We start from the raw sequence: 18,767 nt of genomic DNA on the forward strand, positions 1-18,767 counted from the left end.
GACAGTTACGTCATGGGTTTGACAGTACAGGAGCAAACATTTAATACTGTAACTTTGCAGTCGAGTACAGAATATGTAACAGAAAATTTTAACTGTTATTTTTTTCCCCGTTTATATTTCAAATTAATAAGGTGCAAGAAATCAAACGACTCGCAATTATTATTATTAGTAAAATATATTTATTGGCAATATTATTATTCAAATACATTCCTTGCAGACCCTGTATTAAGTCTTGCTGTAAAATCATAATCAGAAGCATAATGACTATCTATTTTGTCCTGAGTAAGCTGTGCGTTTTTTAAAATAGAAAAAACATTCTTCACAGTGCACAATTTTAGGGAACAAAACAAAAAGGGAACTTACATACAGTGATAATTTTAAAATTGACACCAAAGACATTTAGGTGAACCATAAATCACAGTAGCTAACGTAAACAGAGGTTAACATTTTTGTTGAATAAAAATGAAATAAAAATAAACGCGTGTTCATGCTGCTCATGGGTTTATTGAGGAATATCAGAATGCATCTTTGAAGAATATTCATATAAAATATTAAGTAATGCACATTTAAAAACAAATTATAAAAAAAATAAAATACCCTTTTCTATAATGAAACACAATCCTTCACAGTTAGATTAGCTATTGAACTGAAGGCAGGTTCTCCAGGCAGGAACTCCCTTAGAACATACGAAAGCAGCCTCTACGGACACACACAAAGAATATAAATGTGAATCTGGTTCACCTTTGAATATATTTCAAAATGGATTTTAATTAAATAAGATGAATAATAATAATCATAGCTAGAGTTCTCACATAGACCAGTTTCTTGTTCTCCTCCGTGTCTTGGAATATCTTAAACACCGCTTCCAAGTCAGTCTTCTTAAGGATTAGATAGTTTGAATCTAAAAACCATGTCATGACAATTACAAGGATGAAGGAATCATTTAAAAAGTAAGGGGGCTCATCACAGCATGGGAAAATATTGTACGTACATTTTGAATTTATAAGCTGCAAAGCCTTTTCCTTGGTCTCTTTTTTCTCCTCACTGTCCCGTGGCGGCTGTTGGGGTACGTTTCCATCTGGCCATATCTTCTCCTGGAAAATGTCAATGTAGGATGCAATCTGATCTTTGGTAGGATGCATCCTTTTTAAAAAGTTGTTTATTTTCCTGCATGGGACGAAAGCTTATGCTTATCTTCACATCTACAGCTAAACAACCTTGGTATTTGAATAAATACTATTAAATACTTACTTCTTCACCAAAGGCTGGACTGGTTTTAGAATGGCATCAACAATATTGATGAGGACTGAGTTACCTGAAAAGGGTAAAGACAAAAATTAAAGGGCAAAGAATTTTTTTTAGTTTTAGTTTCAGTTCTTGCCCATCATAAAAACCAAACAGAACAAGGAGTTACATCATACCAGTTATTTCCTTTAATAAATCAAATATGGCTTTGGTGGCCTCAACCTGTTCGGAATTGGTCTGGGGTTCCTTTTTCTGAGGCTGATTTGTCATCTCGTCCTTGAACTGTCCAGTTTTCTCTTTTACTTTGAACTTTTGTAATCCATTTGACTTTTTGTGAGTTAGCTTTTCTTTTTTGTTTGTTTTGACCCCAAACTGGGCAATTCTAAAGCCGTCGACCGAGTCAGACTGCAAGCCTTCAGTATGGCTCATGACTGAGCTTGAGATATCATTGGAGGATATTGTGGGCATGACTAATTTTGACCTATTAACAAATATATCTAAGCTCTCAGCAAGACTCTCCTGCCCATCAGAAACCACATCAGCATCATCATCAGAGATCTGATCATTGGCTTGTATATCTGGTTCTTTACTTCCGAAGGGGTCAGTCTCTTCATGGGGGGTACAATACTGTACGATTGTAGCCATTGGCCCTTCTACAACACCCCCCTTTGGCTCTTCAACTGTGTCAATGCAGGCTTGCTGTGCAGTTGGTCCACCGTGATGTTTTGAGGCTCCTGCTTCATCAAGCTTATCCTCTCCTCTGCAGTTATGGGACTGGAAAAAAAAAGAAAAAAAAATAGTAACATTAAATGACCTGTATCATCAGAGGGTGGCGGTATTCTCAATAATTTACACTGTGCTCTGGTAATTAAAGCTAATTCAAGCTAAACGTGTACTGTAAATCAACCAACCTTAGCTACATTTGGACCACATATCAAATCTTGGAGTATGTAGGCTATATTGATCCAAATATATAAAATATTGATATACATACACTACCAATGTAATCACCATTTTAAAGGCCCAGAAAGGTAGTAAACCTTATGGGTATGGAATAGTTAATGACAATTAAGTGAGGGTGAATAGTTAATGACAATTTTCATTTTTGGGTGAACTAACCCTTTAAAAGGGCTGCATTTAAAAACAAAAACAAAAAGTACAGTAAAAACAGTAATATCATGAAATATGTCTCCAGTGTCACATGATCTTTAAGAAATCATTGATTTACTGCTCAAGAAACATTTCTTATTATTATAAATGTTGAAAACAGTTGTGCTGTCAATAGAAAGTTCAAAACAAAATTTGTAACAATGTAAACGCTAACTTGATTAATTACTGATTTAATGCATCCTTTTAAATACAAGTATTAATTTAATTTAAAAAAAAATATTACTGACTCTAAACTTGTGAACAGATGTAGATCATCCGTTTCATTATTAGATTGTCTTTAAAGATTTTTAAAATCAAGTTTTTAATGTGGTTTATAAGTCTATTGTTATTTGTCCGTCGTTGTTGCGACACTTAAAACGCATTACCTTTCTGATACATCGACTTTGTGGACGAGCCTTTATAATTCACTCTCCCTCTTCTTCTTCTGAATCAGTTTCTGGTTCAAACATATATGCCTGAATTAAACCCGTATTTCCACTTCCCATTGTGACGCGTTTACTACAGAAAAGTTGAGCGAGTGGATCAGGTATTTTGAGTGATTGCGTGGAGACAGACTACTTTGCATATTCATGGATCCGCGTATACTAAATGGAACAAGGGTGTAGAGTAACATTCAAGCTATTTTGAGGCATGAATAAAGAAAAATAGCAGGAAAATTTATTTAAATATGTCATTTTGGTGATCAAAGATGATTTTTAAGGGATACAATTATTGACTACAGGGGGACTTTAATCTATTGCCCTAAAATGTGTTCTTACCTCTTCCTCGTCGTGGCTAGGAGTGAGGAAGCTTGCAAGTCCATTTAGAAGACTCCACACACCTCCCTCATCTTCCTCATCACTCAGCAGCCCTGCAAAAGGGCCCAAGAACTGGAATACAGGCTGAGTGTGACCAAGCTGAGCATCAGAAACCAGCTCCTGGAGAGAAATTAGGGGAAAACATTTCCAGTTATGTAGAATTACTGGCATTCTACTTGAAACTCCCTCTTACATTCTCTAGACAGTGTGTGTAACTGCCGTTACCTGTAAAAACCGCTCAAAGGCTGATCTCACTTCCTCTGTGTATGCGTCATCAAGTTCCTTTTTTGTGTTTTCTACTATTGCAGAAACGGAGGCTAAAGTGGAAGTATTCTTAGAGAAAGAAGAAAAGAAAAAAACTTTTTAAAAGCGAGCAACTACAATTATTTATTATAAGTATAATTAATAATAAGAGTCAAATATGAATGACTATAATACAAAATACTATAGGTTATCAATATAAACAATGCTTTGAAGATTCCTCACCATCCCGCCTCTCTCCTGCCAGAAGTTATAAAAATTAAGTATATCTGACTGGGTCTTTTTCACATCCCAGTGGAGATTCTCAGGGTTATTTCTTTCCTCCAGGTGAACCGTGAAACACAGCTCTTCACTTTCCTTCTGAACCTAAGACGGTGTTTTTATCAGCATTATTAAATTATTCAACTCAATTAAGATTGCAGATTCTTTGTTTTAAAATATGCCTCACATTCGTGACACGAACTGCCCATTTCCCCACCCGCCACATCTCATAGGAAAGCTTAAACTCCATCAAATCCTCTTGGCCAGTTGTTAGGTAAACATCCGTTTCACTGTCCTTTTAAAAGAAAGCACAGGAAGCATCAATTGCAGCGAAAACTTTGTGAATCAATTCAATATTAACATTTGCTGGTATATTCCATACATAATCAGAGCAGCAGCTTTTGATGGAGCCCTCTCTGCTGCTTGCACAATCATCTTCAATAACAGCAGATCTACGTGCTGATAAAGCCCTCTGAAAAAGCTCTGGCTCCTTCTTGTGTTTGTTCTTTTTGGCTTTTGGCTTTAACTTGACAACTAATTTAGAAAATTGTTCTTTGATTCTATTGCCTACTTGGAAAGAAGAAGAAAAAATACTTTGTTATATTATTTATGTACACATACTGCTCATAAATCTAATTACTGAGATGAAGGACAAAGATACACCACCTTTCTTCTTTCCTTTTATGTTTTCAGACTGACCGTCCTCTGCTTCATCTGTCAATCTGTGGAATTTCAATCCACAAGTTTGAAAGCAGAAAGAGGCCTGATATGAAAAAGAGACTGATATGAAAAATATACTTAGACTAAATGTATAGAGAAGATGACTTACTCTTCTGCTTCTTCACTTCCCATAGAGGATGGTGTGTCTTCCCTATTTGAGTTTACCAGGTCTCCCATTGAGCTTTTAGGGGTTACTCTATCCAACTGCAAAACCACCATCTGATTCAGGTTGTCTGGATTACAGAGCCATGTCACAAGCACATCAAGTGCTATATGGAAAGCAGGAGTAACAAAGAATCAGTGTATCAGTAGAAAATAAACAATACAATTGGTATATCACAAAAACAACAACTTTTGGGGTCAGTAGGATTGATTTCTATTCATCAAAGAATCCTGAAAAATATGTATTACATGTTTGCACAAAAATATTAACTGTTTTTAACATTAATAATAATAAATGTTTCTTGAGCACCAAATCTGAATATTATAATGATTTCTAAAGGCTGATGTGACACTGAAGACTGTAGAGTAATGATGCTGAAAATTCAGCTTGGCCATCACAGGAGTAAACTACATTTTACTGTTATTTTAAATTGTAATATTACTGTTTTACTGTATTTTTGATCAAATAAATGCAGCCTTGGTGAGCATAAAGAGACGTCTTTTAAAAGCATTAAAGATCTCATTGACCCCGCAATCTTTTCAAGAGTGTAAGTTAAGAAAGACAGTAAATGTTTTTGTGACAGACAATTTGAATTCATCAAAAATCAAGAATTGGTCTAAAAAAACTTGTATTGGTTAACAATTAATTCTATAAAACATTTCATTTTGGAATTAAATTAAATATAAAATTGGAGGCAGTTGAGGGGGTAAAAAACACTCTTTGTAGTCATAGCCATTGAGAAAAAGTGAAGAGATTAGTTTCTTTTGATGCCCTTGAGTATTTAAACACAGAAAAATGTGGATAAACAAGTCTGTAGAAGCAGTGAAGACATGCAGAGACAATCCTTGAAGCAACGAGAGACAAAGTAATGCATGTTTCGGAGATACTATCCTTAAGAATGAATGCTGCAAATAGATAGCTGATTGGGATGTTCTGATCACTAGAAAGATCATTAGAAAGTATTTAGCACAAAGGTCAGTAGGGCTAACCTTTAGTGGCTACAATCTCAGTTAGGACACACTGGTAGAGTTTTGCTTCCCAGAGGTACTGAGGGAAAAGGTTTCGCACCAGAGCTTCGGAGAAAGTTCTGAGGGCTGCCATTTCCTCTGACCTTGAACTGAACACTGGAGAACTGAAACAGAAACAGGCCAGTTTGCATTTTACTAGCAGTATTCCCAGAACTGCATCAGTGATTAGTCATATGTGAGGATCATGGAAAGTTCATCACTCTTGGAAATTCATAGCATTTACAACACGAGCTCAAGAATCACAAGACCCAGTTCTGCTTATGGTCTCTAAAAAGGACTAAGAATAAAATAGAATAGAAAAGAAGTTCACGAAATCACAACGATACAATGGTGTCACTCACGCCGGAATATTTAGCAGTATATCAGGCTACAGACAAACATGCTCACCTCTCTGACTGTTTTGCATTATGCAGGTGGTGAGTGAAGATCCTAATACAACCCACACTGGTAGCAGACAGATCAAAGTTCTTGGCCTTGCAAATGATTTTCTCGACAACAAAATCATACTCCTCCTGTAGTGCCCTATAAAGGGGCTGACTGTTGTCAAGTTCTGGGACAGTGTACCATGGCTGGATCAGGTGAGTATAGGCACATTTAAACACTACAAAAGAAAAACAAAATGTAATCATGACATGCACAACTGCAGTGATCTCACTTAAATGCCATATATGTCAATTACTTTTGGTGAGGAAATGATAAAATTACATTTCCTAAAAGAGAGGCACACAATCCTATGATAACTCTTTTTAGCATATTTTCTGATACTGCATTTCTGTTGTATGTCATCTTTAGAACAAATTTTGAAATGTCATGACTCATGAGTTCAAGAAAAAAAAAGAAAAAAAAAAAAGATCTCAGTCATTATTTCCAGACATGCTAGATAGACATAACGGGGGTGAAGCTTGTGAAAAACAAAAGGATTATTTACCCTGGAGAAGTGACCTCCGCACTTTTGGATATTGCTTTGTCTGAGACACAATTTGTATGGTTCTGACGGCATCGGTCTCATCAATGGCACCAACATTGTGACCTTTCTTTGACTGAAACAGGAGGATTAAGGTGCAAGGTATTAACGGATGATGTCTGATATCAGAGTCATACAGATATTAGGTCAGCAAGAGCTTTTGGGTTTTGCTTTCTGGAAGAACCTACATACAGAAATAAGGAACAAATAAGTGTTCTGGACGTGAGAACAGGAACAAGTCTCAACCAAAGCATTTATTAATGAACTGATGATGCTTGCCACGTTCTTCCCACAGTTATGTCAAAAAAAGGTTATTTACTTTATTGTTATGCATCCATGATCCATTTACAATAACATTACAGATCTGTCTTCTAATTACACTGCTGACAGATCAAACATAAGCTAGAAGCTTTGTTTTGGGACACAGTAGCTGGTTTACAGAGCAGTCTTTAGCTGGTGCAAGCTGGGAGCCAATCTTGGATCAGCTGGTCGTTTCATTTCAAGGTAGCCAAGCTGGTTTTTGGAACATGATATCTGGTCAACCAGAAACACGGTTACCAGCTAAGTTAGATTTTTCCAACAGGACAGTGTCAATCACTCCATGAACTTGTTCAAAGTAGCTAATAATAACAATAGCCTAATAATAATAACAACAGTCCGGCAGAACTATTGGTAATGTTCTCAAGTCACATACGTTGATATATACATGAACACAATGTTACCTGTCGTGCTGTTTCCTCAGGTGTATCGTCCGTTTGAGTGCTTGTTTCACGGTCTTGCTTTTTGAAAGGGAAATTAAAAAAGCATAAAAAACAGAAGAACGCTTGGGTCCATATTTGTCCAAACTCTGAGAAGTACCAAACAAGCACAAATATAATAGCGAGAAAGCATCGCCAACTGTACATTTTAAAAAAAGGTCCAGGTTCAGAAAGAAATTCCTCCACATTAGCGTTTGTTAATTTGTCCTTTTGAACGTACACTTTATCCTTCCCTTCAGCTTTCATCCAGACAGACGAGAATCATACTGCAGAACCGGAAGGTAAGCGTTTATGGTAAGAGGAACTTGCGATGTAATGTGATTGGTGCACCTGAAGATGTCGTAGTATTTCCCCCTTCCTGTAACGTCTGCTTAATCTTTTCATCTGCTCTCTGTATGTAATAACTGCATGGTGCAGTTCTCAGTACACTTTATGAACGAAATGATCTTTAAGTGAATATTTCACTGCTATATATTACAAAATACAGTTTACTGTGAAGGCTATTAAATTACAAAATTGCTTACTGTATTAAAGCAGGCACCATGCGACACAAAATATCAAGCATACAGTGAAAGTCTACATTAACATTATTCGCCGCTGGGTGGCAGAGTGGCACACGTTGTACACTTCTTGTCTTTGTAAAGCATGAGGTGAGAATTTGGGTGATATGTGTTTAAGGCTGTCGATTTCAGTAGTTTGATAATACCAGTAGTTTAAGGTCCAGCTATAGCCTAATATTTCAGTTTGACTACAGTTCATATAATGTGTTATTTGCCAGGTGTAAACCAATAAACATTTTAGATCATGCACTCCAGACAAATTTCAGGTAAAGTGGACAATCTCTGATTTATCAAAAATGATCCTGTATCTTAATTAAAAACACATGATTAACATATAGGCTATTATCAAACAACTATATTTAACAAACCCAATAATGTTTACTTAAATTCATCAGTTCACTCAATGCATGTGTAAAATTCAAAACAACTGATAGAACATGTTGTTTACATAAAATTTGATGAAAATCAGAATATTGATGACAACATTAAAAATGTGACTATAATGCATGCAACAAGGCTAACATAAATTCAAGAAAATGAACATTTAACATGGTAATCATATTGTAAAAATATATATACTGCATCATAATTTAAAGAAATAGTGTCTCTTTAACCAGACCATCGTTGTTTTCTAAAATTGTAAACCCATTAAGCACAGTACAATCTTAAACGGCCCACTTTACCTGCATTCACCCTACTATCTTACCAACATTTCTGCATGCACTGTATATAGAGTAGGCTACTATTATATTCCAAATTCATAACACACAACTCTGCAAAAAGGACCACTGAACGAATCAATGAATCTTTTTTGTGAACGGGTCTCTGAGATTAATCAAAAGCCTCATCGCTAGGCTATTGAGTAGCACTTTCCTTTTATGGCAGGATCAGCAATCCAGTTAGCAGAAGAGAAATTGATTCATGGACAAGTTCATTCAGGCATCTGGTATATGATTAAACCTCTACACAGTCACATGATGGAATAGTCTACTGCCAGCCAGATTAAACCCATTAAAATAGCACCATACGACCGAATACAAGTCATGTGATCTGCGAGTAGCGCTTGCTGCCAGCCATCGCAAGTTTGAACCGCCTTCCCAGGATTTACGTCACTTCTAAGAGCGAACATGCAATGGCGAGTTGCGTAATCTGCTGCTCTTCATGTGCATATAACACGACATAGTAGGGAAATTGTCATTTGCTCCACTAAACTGAACAAATTTCTCACCTAACAGTAATGAAATAGGTGCCAGGACAGATGATAAATTAATGTGATGTACAATTATTTTTTTCAATTCCTTTTGCTACGACTCGCATAGCTAACGAAAATACAGTAACCTCAAACGATTTATTAATTCCTTGTGATAGTGTTGAATGAGAAGAAATCAAAAGGACTCCAATTAAATTGACACTGTTCCAAACAGTTTAGTCTTAAAATTGAAAAGCCCAATAGTACCTGAAAAAGATATTTAAAAAACAAACTGCAGAAGGAAGGCCATATTCTATTATCAACACCATCCACTATTTATCCATGCTTAACATCCTGTAATACCTCAAGAACTCGCCACGCTTGAAGTGAAGGTGATGCAAGGACGGATTAGTGAGCTAATTTACGACTAGCTGATGTCTGCTAAGAGGTCACCAAGGTTTTTAGCGTAAGACAGCATATATGAGCCACCTTCTCCAATAGTGGATAGCACTGGAGACCCTTTAGCCCCACAACTGTTAATTGTATTCTTGTTGATAACATCAAGTCACCATTAACACTATGACCATCTCAAGATTCAACAAATATCCCCCTTTCAATTAGTTTCATGTTATTCTACAGGCTTAAAAGTTAACTCAACTTGCAGATATACATTTCTTTGTTAAACCAAAACTTGATAACCTCAAATGTAAAAATACAGAATCATAAACAGCATATTGAACACATTTTGATATTTAGATTATACAGCAACATGTAGGCCTCAAATAAAGCAGTTTTGAAGGACTGAATTATATTGAGTGGCACAAGAGTCCCCTCAGCTGTCCTTGGCTGAGACTCAAGCACAACTCTGGAGGGCCAACAGGGTATGAGGTTGCATCTTAAGAAATAAAATACTGCTTGACATCCAGGAACACCTCTAAAGGCATGTGTGAAGTCTAGCCTTTGAATAAACAGTTGGACACTTCTGTGAAACAACTCTGTGGTGCAGTTTACAGGTGCTGAAAGAAATTAATACCATGCATAAAAATGTCCCTACTACACTGAATGCCTTACGTAACATTGATCTGACAAGCCAAGAATCTTTAAAGTGTAAAACAGCCATAGAATAATTCTGCTAGTTCAGTTTGTGGACAGTTTTTTTTACAGGGTGTGGACTTTGAATTAAGGAACAGGGCAGAAGCAATCCAAGTGGCTGTATCATTTACAACACCTGTAACTAAAAAAAACCACAAGTTATGGTTTAGGTTCATTCAGTGGGTCTTTATTGATGCAGACTAAAAACAGACCGGCTGGAAAACAGGTGGATTTTAGTACCCCGGCATTTTTTTTTCTGGGAATGACAGTATGGTGAGGGAAACAAAGAGGAAAAATAAAATGAACGGGGCAAAAGAAAACCGCATAAACAATTTCCCCCAGTACAACTAGTGCTGACATACTAGTTGGTCCCTATAAATAAGGCGGAATTTGAGAGTCCTTCCAAATTTACAAGATATGTTACAGTTAAACAGCTCACATTGAATGGTGGACAGGAAACATTTACATGACCTTCTTCAGCTCATCATACAAGACCAACACAAAGGCACCACCCATGCCTCTGAGAACATTGGACCAGGCTCCCTTGAAGAAAGCCTTGCCACCCTCATCACGTGCAATCTTCTTCCAGCAGTCAATTGTGCCACTGTACATGATGTCAGCTGCAATAGAAAATTAAAAAAAGTTAATCAACTGCTTGAACTAGTCAACTTGTACTGGAAAAGTCCAAATAAAGTAGCAACTTACCTCCTCTGCGTCCAGACTGCATCATCATACGACGACGGACTGTGTCGAAGGGGTAGGATGCAAGACCAGCAACAGCAGTCACAGACTGAGCGATCATCCAGCTGACAAAAATGTGGGTGTTCTTGGGATCTGGCAGCATACCTAAAGACAAAAGAGCAGATGTAATGAATGCAGCAATATCACACACTAAAGATCATACCTTAAAAACAACGTGGACTCACCCTTGGCTGTGTCATAAATGCCAAAGTAGGCGGCTCTGTAAATGATGATACCCTGCACAGAAACGTTGAAGCCCTGGTACAATCCTTTGAGGCCATCCGACCTGAAGATCGATGCCAAGCAGTTACCCAGGCCAGAGAACTCTCTACCTGCTCCAGCCTTGCCGACATCAGCGGCAAGACGGGTTCTTGCAAAGTCGAGGGGGTACACAAAGCAGAGAGATGTGGCACCAGCAGCACCACCTGAGGCCAGATTACCAGCGAAGTACCTCCAGAACTGGGTGCGCTTGTCCACGCCATCAAGGAAGACCTTCTTGTACTTGTCCTTGAAAGCAAAGTTGAGGGCCTGGGTGGGGAAGTACCTGATGACATTGGCCATGTTTCCTCTCCAGAACGAGATGAAGCCCTGCTCCTTGGGAATGCGCACCACACAGTCTACAATGCCCTTGTACTGCTTATCCACTGTAATCTGTTTGCTGGCATGTTGCACCTGTAAACACAGGAGGAAGTCAATGTATGCACACAACAAGATACATTCAATGAATGAAAGTCAATGAGATTACAAATGTCCTAAATTGAAGTAACTAAAACTGAATTAAGCGGAAATGGTTTAAAATAGCGATGGCTTAACAAAATCAAGGAAACAAACACGTGATCATACGAAACGAAAGAAGCCGACAACGCGAAAAATACGCAATATCTTCCGGGAAGAGGTTCCTGTAAAATCGTCTGGAATTATCACGAAAACGCTTACATTTGTGTAAAATTGTGTACGAGCAATAAGTATTTAACATTCAATCAAAATGTTAGCATATGATACGCCCATGGAGCAACGTGTCCTCTTAAACAATAGCGGAGACTTCATCGTCCTAGGAAAGCGTTAGCTTGCAAGCTAGCAATAAAGGCCTAACGTTAGCTATTCACAGGCCTCCCCTTCTCGCGACCTTGGCGAGGATGCTGGTTTACCGTGTTTCACTAAAATGTTTTAAAATAGTTAAAAAGACTCCTCAAAGCCTTAGTAACGCAACAAACTCACTGAGCCCTGTTAAATTCCAGTCGTTTGGGCGCCAATTTGGCTTTCGAGCGAGGCATTTCTCAAGTTGTTCTCTCGAGGAGGGGTGCTAAAGGTTACAAGCACTCAAGGCCTAGCTAATCGATACTTTAACGAAATATTTTACGCCTAGCTCAGTTTTAAACGGCTCAACATGTAATAGAAACATCCGTCATTTTACACAATGAGGTTTTTGTTTGGTCAGATGTCTAGTATCATGTGTTAGGCTAATCTCCATTCGAGATTCAATTAAACATGTAAATTAAAAAGATCTATAATTAATAATCTAAAAAGGATATTAAGTTTTATTTGAACCATAAAGTGCTCTAGGATTACACTATGCTAACGTTAGTTTTATTCACCTTTCTCTCAATACAGAACTTAATTTTTTATGGGATTAACGCTCACGTTATAGGTTTCCGAAATATTATATAACGTTATAACGTTACCTGAAGCAGCAGCTTGACTCTCTCAATGGGGGCCACGGCGGTTTTAGAAATAGCAGCGGCAATTCCACCGGCCAAGAAGTCCTTGGCGAAAGAAATGGCGGTCTCGTTCATTTTCGGATGTTCTTAGAGAGGTGTAGCTTGAAGAGGTATATCCCGCTCTGCCGCAGGAACAGCGTTGAATGCCGGCTGATTCGAAATGGCCGATTGAAAAGTTGAAGCGACGCTTTTAAAAGGTTTGTCTCGCCAGAGAAATACGTAGCCAACGCTTCTAAGATTTGATTGGACTGTAGACTAAGCGTCACGGGTTCAAAAAGGCGGGGTCTTCGCGTGATGACGGAGATGAATGGCTCAAAGTAAAGTAACCCTAAGCCTTCTCAAGGTGGAAAGCGTAAATGACAACAGGAAGTTTTTAAAACAGACAATTTTGTTTCCAAGTAGCCAATAATTCATGACTAATAATATTTAAAACGTAACAAAATACACACGTTTTGGACTGTTTTTGATACACACTGACAGTCCAATACAGCAGGAGAATCAGGATTGTCCAGTTTTTCCTTTCAGCTGTCAAGATTAGAAGCAGTTCTCCAAGGTGACATAGCATGCATGTTTGTTACTAGCTAGATCGCTGCCTGCCTTCAGTTAATGATCTCCAAGGACACGTGTGTGTGAGAGAGAGGAAAAAGGCCAACATGTCAGAACAAAGTCCTTCACACGACTTTTGACTGCAAGTGATCCATTCTGAGAACATGTGACTATAGAAGGCAATACAAAATCAATATCTGAATCACTTTCATTTCTACTAATCTAATTCAGTTTTGTTTTTTATTATATAACAATCAACAGATAGTAAAATATGGCAAGTGCATAATACAATACGTTGACAACAAGGTCTGTTTATTGCTTATAGAATATGCTTAATTTTTTACAATGTGCTTGAAGATTTTATCTTAACATGTGCAACATTTAAAAATGTCTTAATGATATAATCAAAAACCACAAATAACCTTTCATTAAACAGATCCTGTCCTTTTTTCTTTCTTTTTTAACAGCCGAATGAGATTCGTTAATTACTGGGTTACCATGTGTCCCAATAAGCTGGATATGTATATATTACATTACAATGTAGAATCCTGCAGAATGCCATAACTGCACCACAATATGACCTTAAAAACACGTGGTTCATAAATAACAGAAGACCTTCAAAAAGGCCAAAGAGCTAAAAATCCAGTAAAAGACTAATACTTTGTTTGACAAAGGCATTGCACTAAACTGTTGAAATGATGTTCAACATATTTCCTGAGAAGTGAGAAATGAAGTGAAAAGAAAGGGCACCTTTAATAATACCTCATAGACACACTTTTTTCCTTTAAGGGCATGTCTGATGCGTTTGCGGTACTGTAGAATGTATGTCACGGACTGTGCTTCAAGTATGTATGTGCAGAATCCTTAAAATACCATATCAGAAGTTAAATACAACAAGAGGTAAAAACATTATTCAGAATAATCAAATATACTGCTCAACGTACCACTTTGAATAATACACTGTGCATTCCAGCAGTACAAATATTTAATATCAATGCACTTCTCTGAGTACCGTTTATTCCTGATAAATCTTGGATTAGTTACCAGCGGTTTCCTATGGATGAACTCTGTGCTTTGTGTGATTTTCTGTTTCTCAGGTAGCGCTTAAACTCCTGCAGTTCATATGGGCCCAGACTTTGGTCCACTCCTGGTTTAAGTTTGTAGCTTAGTGGAGAAATGATATAGCCATTCCGGTAAAGGCAGAGTTGCTTGCACATCTCAAAACAACTAAAGAGCAGACCAAAATACGGGACAATCTGTAATGAATAAAACAAAACATAATATCATTAACAAGGAAGTAGATATGCATTATTTATATAAGGTATTTCCACAAACAACTACTGAAAACATTTGAGCATGCCATTTAATGCGGAGCCAGCTCTAGAAACTCATGTTACTATGTGTTGTATTAATTTCATAGAATGCATGTTTGTGTAATATACAACCATGTCAGATTTTTTTAATGACAGATCGAAATTTGAATGACTATTTACACAGAAAACATGCAGGGCTTGGGTTATTTTTATCTCTCGTCACCACTTAAATATAAAACACACGTCACCTTCACCATGTTGGCTGTAAGGCCACTCCAAAGAGCCGTGACACCCTTGTTCTTGATGACCTGTCTGAAGCAGTCTATCATTCCATTAAAATGGACATCAACTCCTCCACAATGGGGCAAAAGAAGACTCTGGGCCTAAAATAATGATTTAAGAAATATTGCTGATCATTAAGAAATACTACTGAAATTATTGTTTATAGGAAAAAAATATAAAATGTTTTCTAGTGTAGATGATCAAATACAATTTTTTAAAAGGTTTTTATTCAATTCATGTACATTTGTTTTGAACTGATTGCCCTACTGTAACACATTTTCTGACATTTACCTACCCTTAAACCCTCTGTGTTTTCCATAGGCTGTGTTGATTGTGTCAATAGATACTTGGGTAACACTTTACAATGTCTCATTTGTTAACATTAGTTCATATATTAACTAACATGAACAAACAATGCGCAATACATTTGTTACAGTATTTATTAATTAGGCTTTGTTAATAATCCAGGTTTTTGTTAATTGATTGTTCATGTTAGTCACACTGCAATAACTAATGTTAACAAATATCAAATTTGATTCGTAGTATTAGTAAATGTTGAAATGAACATTAACTAAGATTAATAAATGCTGTAGACAATGCATGCTAACAAAAGTAGTTGAAACCTTGTTGTAAAGTGTTACCAATACTTTTTGCGTTGGTCAGTTGGTCAGTTTGTTTGTTTAGTCAGTTTATTTCTGACAATGCAATTCAACTTGCAAATGAGAAAAAGCAGAACTTTTAATTTCTAGTTTAACTGTTTGTAGAGCCAATCAAAACATGTGTGTGAAAGGTCAGCTATCTTTGGACAATTTATCTTTGGCATAGGCAGACACTGGACACTATGTACATTCTCAGCTGCTGAAAGTCCTTGTGTCCTTCATAATGGTATCCAGCATTGTTCTGTGTGAACTGTTGCAAAAACTATGTATAATTCGAATTATACATAGTTTTGACAGTTTCGTTCTTGACAATAATCATCAATTTTTTACAACTTTAGGGAGACCCAAGTCTGTGACACTGCCGGTATCATTGTGCCCCCTTGCGGTGAGACATAGCACTACATCTATTCTCACCTGCATCTTCTTTTTAACAGTTTCGAAGGGGAAGGAGAGAGTCTGAGCGACTCCTGCCGCAAGACATCCATTTATGAAGTTCTGCAAAGACGTGAAGCGAACATGACGCTCCTGCCACAGCTTATCCAAATTAACATAGACCGCATAGCAGCCAACAGAGAACGGAACAGCGCCTATTTCACAGAAATCCAAACATAAAGTTCCATCAACTTTTTAAGCAGAATTGTAAAACGTTTATTAATTAGAGGGGTTATGAGCTTGGTTTTGATGTTTTTGAATTCAGATTTAGTGTAATTTAATTATTCTGAGGTGTAAACAGGGTCTGAACTAATACATACCTAACACCGTGAGGGAAAAACCCCTGTACAGAGCTTGAAGTCCTTCATTTCTGTACATGCTGGAGAGAGAATGCAGCAACCCTCTGTAAGTTGGTTCTTTGCAATTCTGAGCAATAAGTCTGGTTTCAACCACCTCCAATGGATATGTTGCTAGAGCAGCAGATATACCTGCCAGCCCACCGGCTACTATGGCTCTCCATTGTGAGATATCACCCAGTTCATCAATATGAAGGTGGACAATACTACCAAAAATAGAAGAAAATGAATAGTAAGCATTTTTTATAACTGTAGAGTACCAGACATATCTACCAGACACATCTAACTGATATATTCTCTCATGATCTCAAAGACTACTGATCTAAAGACTCATGCTTAAATGCTTTAACTTAATACACATAACTTGAGGTTATGTACACTTTGAGAAATGTGCAAACATACAGCACAATGTACTATGTTAAAATGTAGGGGTTTTCTGTGTTTTACTGATATTTTGAATGAATAATTCTGTTGTGTCTTAAGGTGATGGAAATGTACACAATCTTAACAGAAAAGGTACTGCTAATTTTCTGTCAGTACTACATTTCGCAGTGTAGGAAGTACTAAAAAGTTTATATGAATTTTACAAATATAATTAGGCTATAATGTAAATTATAATTGCAAAAAAGTTATCAATTTCTTAAGTATTGCTATTTGGTGCTAATATGTAGGTTGAGGCTAGTGTTAATTATTACGTAATTATTAAAAATATAGTATTAATACTAGCAGTAGGCTACTAGAAAATTATATACTTTACTAAAAATTTGATTATTATCCAAGTAACCCAACAACTTGCATTCGAGAGGTACACACGTATTCTTTTAAGAGGAACAATTCGTTCAAAACAGGTCGTAATACACTATACACCCTCCACTTGTCTTTTCCTGGAATACTGGAACACTATGTACGGGTCTTTCTAAAACTGTTTCCGGCGTCTCCGTTAACCCATGCACGTGACACGATATACTTTCGTTTATGGACAGGCACAGGCTGAGCTGAACGCTGATAGGCGTTTCCAAGTGCATGGTTCATATCCATGGAAACACTACAGCTGAAATTGACACTGAACTTGTATTATGAATGCACACAGATTTTATGACTTCATAGAATTAAGGCCACGCCCACTGTAGCCATCTGGGGTTCAGGACCACATCAACGCTCTGGCTATCTGAGCTACGTGATTGGTCAGGACATGAAGGCATGATGTGTTACATCACGATGAACTAACGTAAACCCCCGAAGTAACAGAAGCTAAGCTAATGAAGCAAGGCGGTTAAATTAAATAATTTATTTAAACGATCCGTAAATGAAACATCTTAAGTACATTTAAATGAGTCCCCTCTTGTTAGTATATACATTTATAATTGAGTTAAATTATTTTCAGTCTTCTACTTTCAAACGCTATCAAGCTAACACGTCAACTTCCTGTTGTCGTTGTTTAACGTACCATCACAGCTGATTGAAAAGTTGATCATGTCTTGAATTACACAAAAGAGCGAAACGTATCGGGCATAAACGCTAATTATCAGGTATTCATTATTTAATATTAAAGTATTAAAATGTATACTTACTTTTTGTAAGTTGCTAAATGTATGGCACTGTAGGGGAACAACCGTAGACAGGAAACCATATTACCCTTCCAAAATGCTCGAAGTCCCTCATTCTGACAAATAAAAACAAAGCTGTGCAGAAAACCGCGTTTACAGTGAAATGTTCCTATTTGACTCAAAATCTTTACGACTTCCAGAGGTGACGTTACAGTTTTGCTAAAAATCCCTGCAAACCCGACGCACAGTAGACTTTGAGAACTTGTCAGTCTGTCGTCCTTTTTGACAATAGCCATACTTCATAAGAAAAACGATTTTCTTCTCCAGCCTTTGAAGGAAAATAACAACGTGTGAAAATGAACACACTACTGTTGTTTATCATCCAGCCATCCAGCTGCAGCGCTACTTGTCGTTCAGCGGCCAGTCAGGATATTTTGGGGAAGGCGGGGTCTAGTTTGTGCAAGCGCAAGTTTGGTTGCATGCAAAATCACTCCATAATTAATAGCTAGCTGTCAAAAAGCTATAGATGGAAAGAAATTACACAAACCATATCGTATGTCTAAAGACAGCCACAGACGAAGTTAATGTGCTTTCCTTATTCACTTTAGGCCAATGCAAATCTTTTGAAAAATGGATGGACCGTGAACACGCAGGCTCCAGCAGATGCTAAACTGAGTTCAGTGTGAAAACACTCGAAAAGACCATTAGTTTTGGTGGGACCCTTGGGGATTTTATATTTTAAACCATGGATGCAGAAAATCCAACTATATTTATGTATGAAATTTGCATAGCTGCTAGAGGCTATTACGTGGATATGGAAGTCCTGTACATTTTGTACTGGACCTCCACAATATTTGTTTTTATCAAAATACCTCTCACACACAATGAATCTCTGCTATGGTTGCTGATGTCTGAATAATATGAAAATGTGTTTAAAAAATATATATATTATAATAATAATAATA

The 18,767-nt window shown here is 37.1% G+C and overlaps 3 protein-coding genes across 7 annotated transcripts; all 3 read right to left on the reverse strand.

Annotated features, from left to right (window-relative positions):
• Window positions 1-157: 157 nt before the first annotated feature.
• Window positions 158-8,854, reverse strand: LOC307008399 (uncharacterized protein). Of its 5 annotated transcripts, XM_079631157.1 has the most exons (17): window positions 8,634-8,854; window positions 7,332-7,388; window positions 6,574-6,685; window positions 6,033-6,246; window positions 5,607-5,749; window positions 4,564-4,723; window positions 4,401-4,456; window positions 4,117-4,301; window positions 3,922-4,029; window positions 3,699-3,839; window positions 3,438-3,545; window positions 3,174-3,332; window positions 1,422-2,019; window positions 1,252-1,315; window positions 992-1,167; window positions 813-901; window positions 158-699 (listed from the first exon to the last, which is right to left on the reverse strand). In XM_079631157.1, the coding sequence occupies exons 1-17, from the start codon at window positions 8,637-8,639 to the stop codon at window positions 604-606; spliced, it is 2,472 nt and encodes an 823-aa protein (XP_079487283.1). In that variant the 5' UTR covers window positions 8,640-8,854; the 3' UTR covers window positions 158-603. The 5 variants fall into 5 exon arrangements, 2 of the variants coding, with proteins under 2 accessions (XP_079487283.1, XP_079487282.1); XM_079631156.1 differs by lacking the exon at window positions 8,634-8,854 and having other exon boundaries at window positions 7,332-8,334; XR_013799810.1 differs by lacking the exon at window positions 8,634-8,854 and having other exon boundaries at window positions 162-699; window positions 992-1,094; window positions 7,332-8,334.
• Window positions 8,855-10,379: 1,525 nt separating this feature from the next.
• On the reverse strand, window positions 10,380-13,067 carry slc25a5 (solute carrier family 25 member 5). The gene is made up of 4 exons (XM_079631158.1): window positions 12,632-13,067; window positions 11,135-11,621; window positions 10,914-11,054; window positions 10,380-10,828 (listed from the first exon to the last, which is right to left on the reverse strand). Exons 1-4 carry the CDS (start codon window positions 12,740-12,742, stop codon window positions 10,671-10,673), a joined length of 897 nt encoding a protein of 298 aa, XP_079487284.1. The 5' UTR covers window positions 12,743-13,067; the 3' UTR covers window positions 10,380-10,670.
• On the reverse strand, window positions 12,939-18,275 carry slc25a43 (solute carrier family 25 member 43). The gene is made up of 5 exons (XM_079631159.1): window positions 17,827-18,275; window positions 16,220-16,461; window positions 15,882-16,054; window positions 14,775-14,909; window positions 12,939-14,469 (listed from the first exon to the last, which is right to left on the reverse strand). Exons 1-5 carry the CDS (start codon window positions 18,096-18,098, stop codon window positions 14,254-14,256), a joined length of 1,038 nt encoding a protein of 345 aa, XP_079487285.1. The 5' UTR covers window positions 18,099-18,275; the 3' UTR covers window positions 12,939-14,253.
• Window positions 18,276-18,767: the final 492 nt, after the last annotated feature.

The sequence above is a fragment of the Phoxinus phoxinus genome, assembly GCF_949152265.1.
Source record: "Phoxinus phoxinus genome assembly, chromosome: 12".
Lineage (NCBI taxonomy): Eukaryota > Metazoa > Chordata > Actinopteri > Cypriniformes > Leuciscidae > Phoxinus > Phoxinus phoxinus.

Coding starts and splice junctions, on each gene's coding strand:
- slc25a5 (XM_079631158.1), bottom strand. CDS start 12,742: ATGAACGAGACCGCCATTTCTTTCGCCAAGGACTTCTTGGCCGGTGGA. Junction 11,622..12,631: donor GAGTCAAGCTGCTGCTTCAG/GTAACGTTATAA, acceptor CTGTGTTTACAG/GTGCAACATGCCAGCAAACA. Junction 11,055..11,134: donor CATTTATGACACAGCCAAGG/GTGAGTCCACGT, acceptor TTTTGTCTTTAG/GTATGCTGCCAGATCCCAAG.
- LOC307008399 (XM_079631156.1), bottom strand. CDS start 7,613: ATGAAAGCTGAAGGGAAGGATAAAGTGTACGTTCAAAAGGACAAATTA. Junction 4,724..5,606: donor TGAGATTGTAGCCACTAAAG/GTTAGCCCTACT, acceptor CTTTCCATATAG/CACTTGATGTGCTTGTGACA. Junction 902..991: donor GCAGCTTATAAATTCAAAAT/GTACGTACAATA, acceptor CATGGTTTTTAG/ATTCAAACTATCTAATCCTT.
- slc25a43 (XM_079631159.1), bottom strand. CDS start 18,098: ATGGCTATTGTCAAAAAGGACGACAGACTGACAAGTTCTCAAAGTCTA. Junction 16,462..17,826: donor CATTTAGCAACTTACAAAAA/GTAAGTATACAT, acceptor TATTTTTGGTAG/TATTGTCCACCTTCATATTG. Junction 14,470..14,774: donor TTACAGCCAACATGGTGAAG/GTGACGTGTGTT, acceptor TATTCATTACAG/ATTGTCCCGTATTTTGGTCT.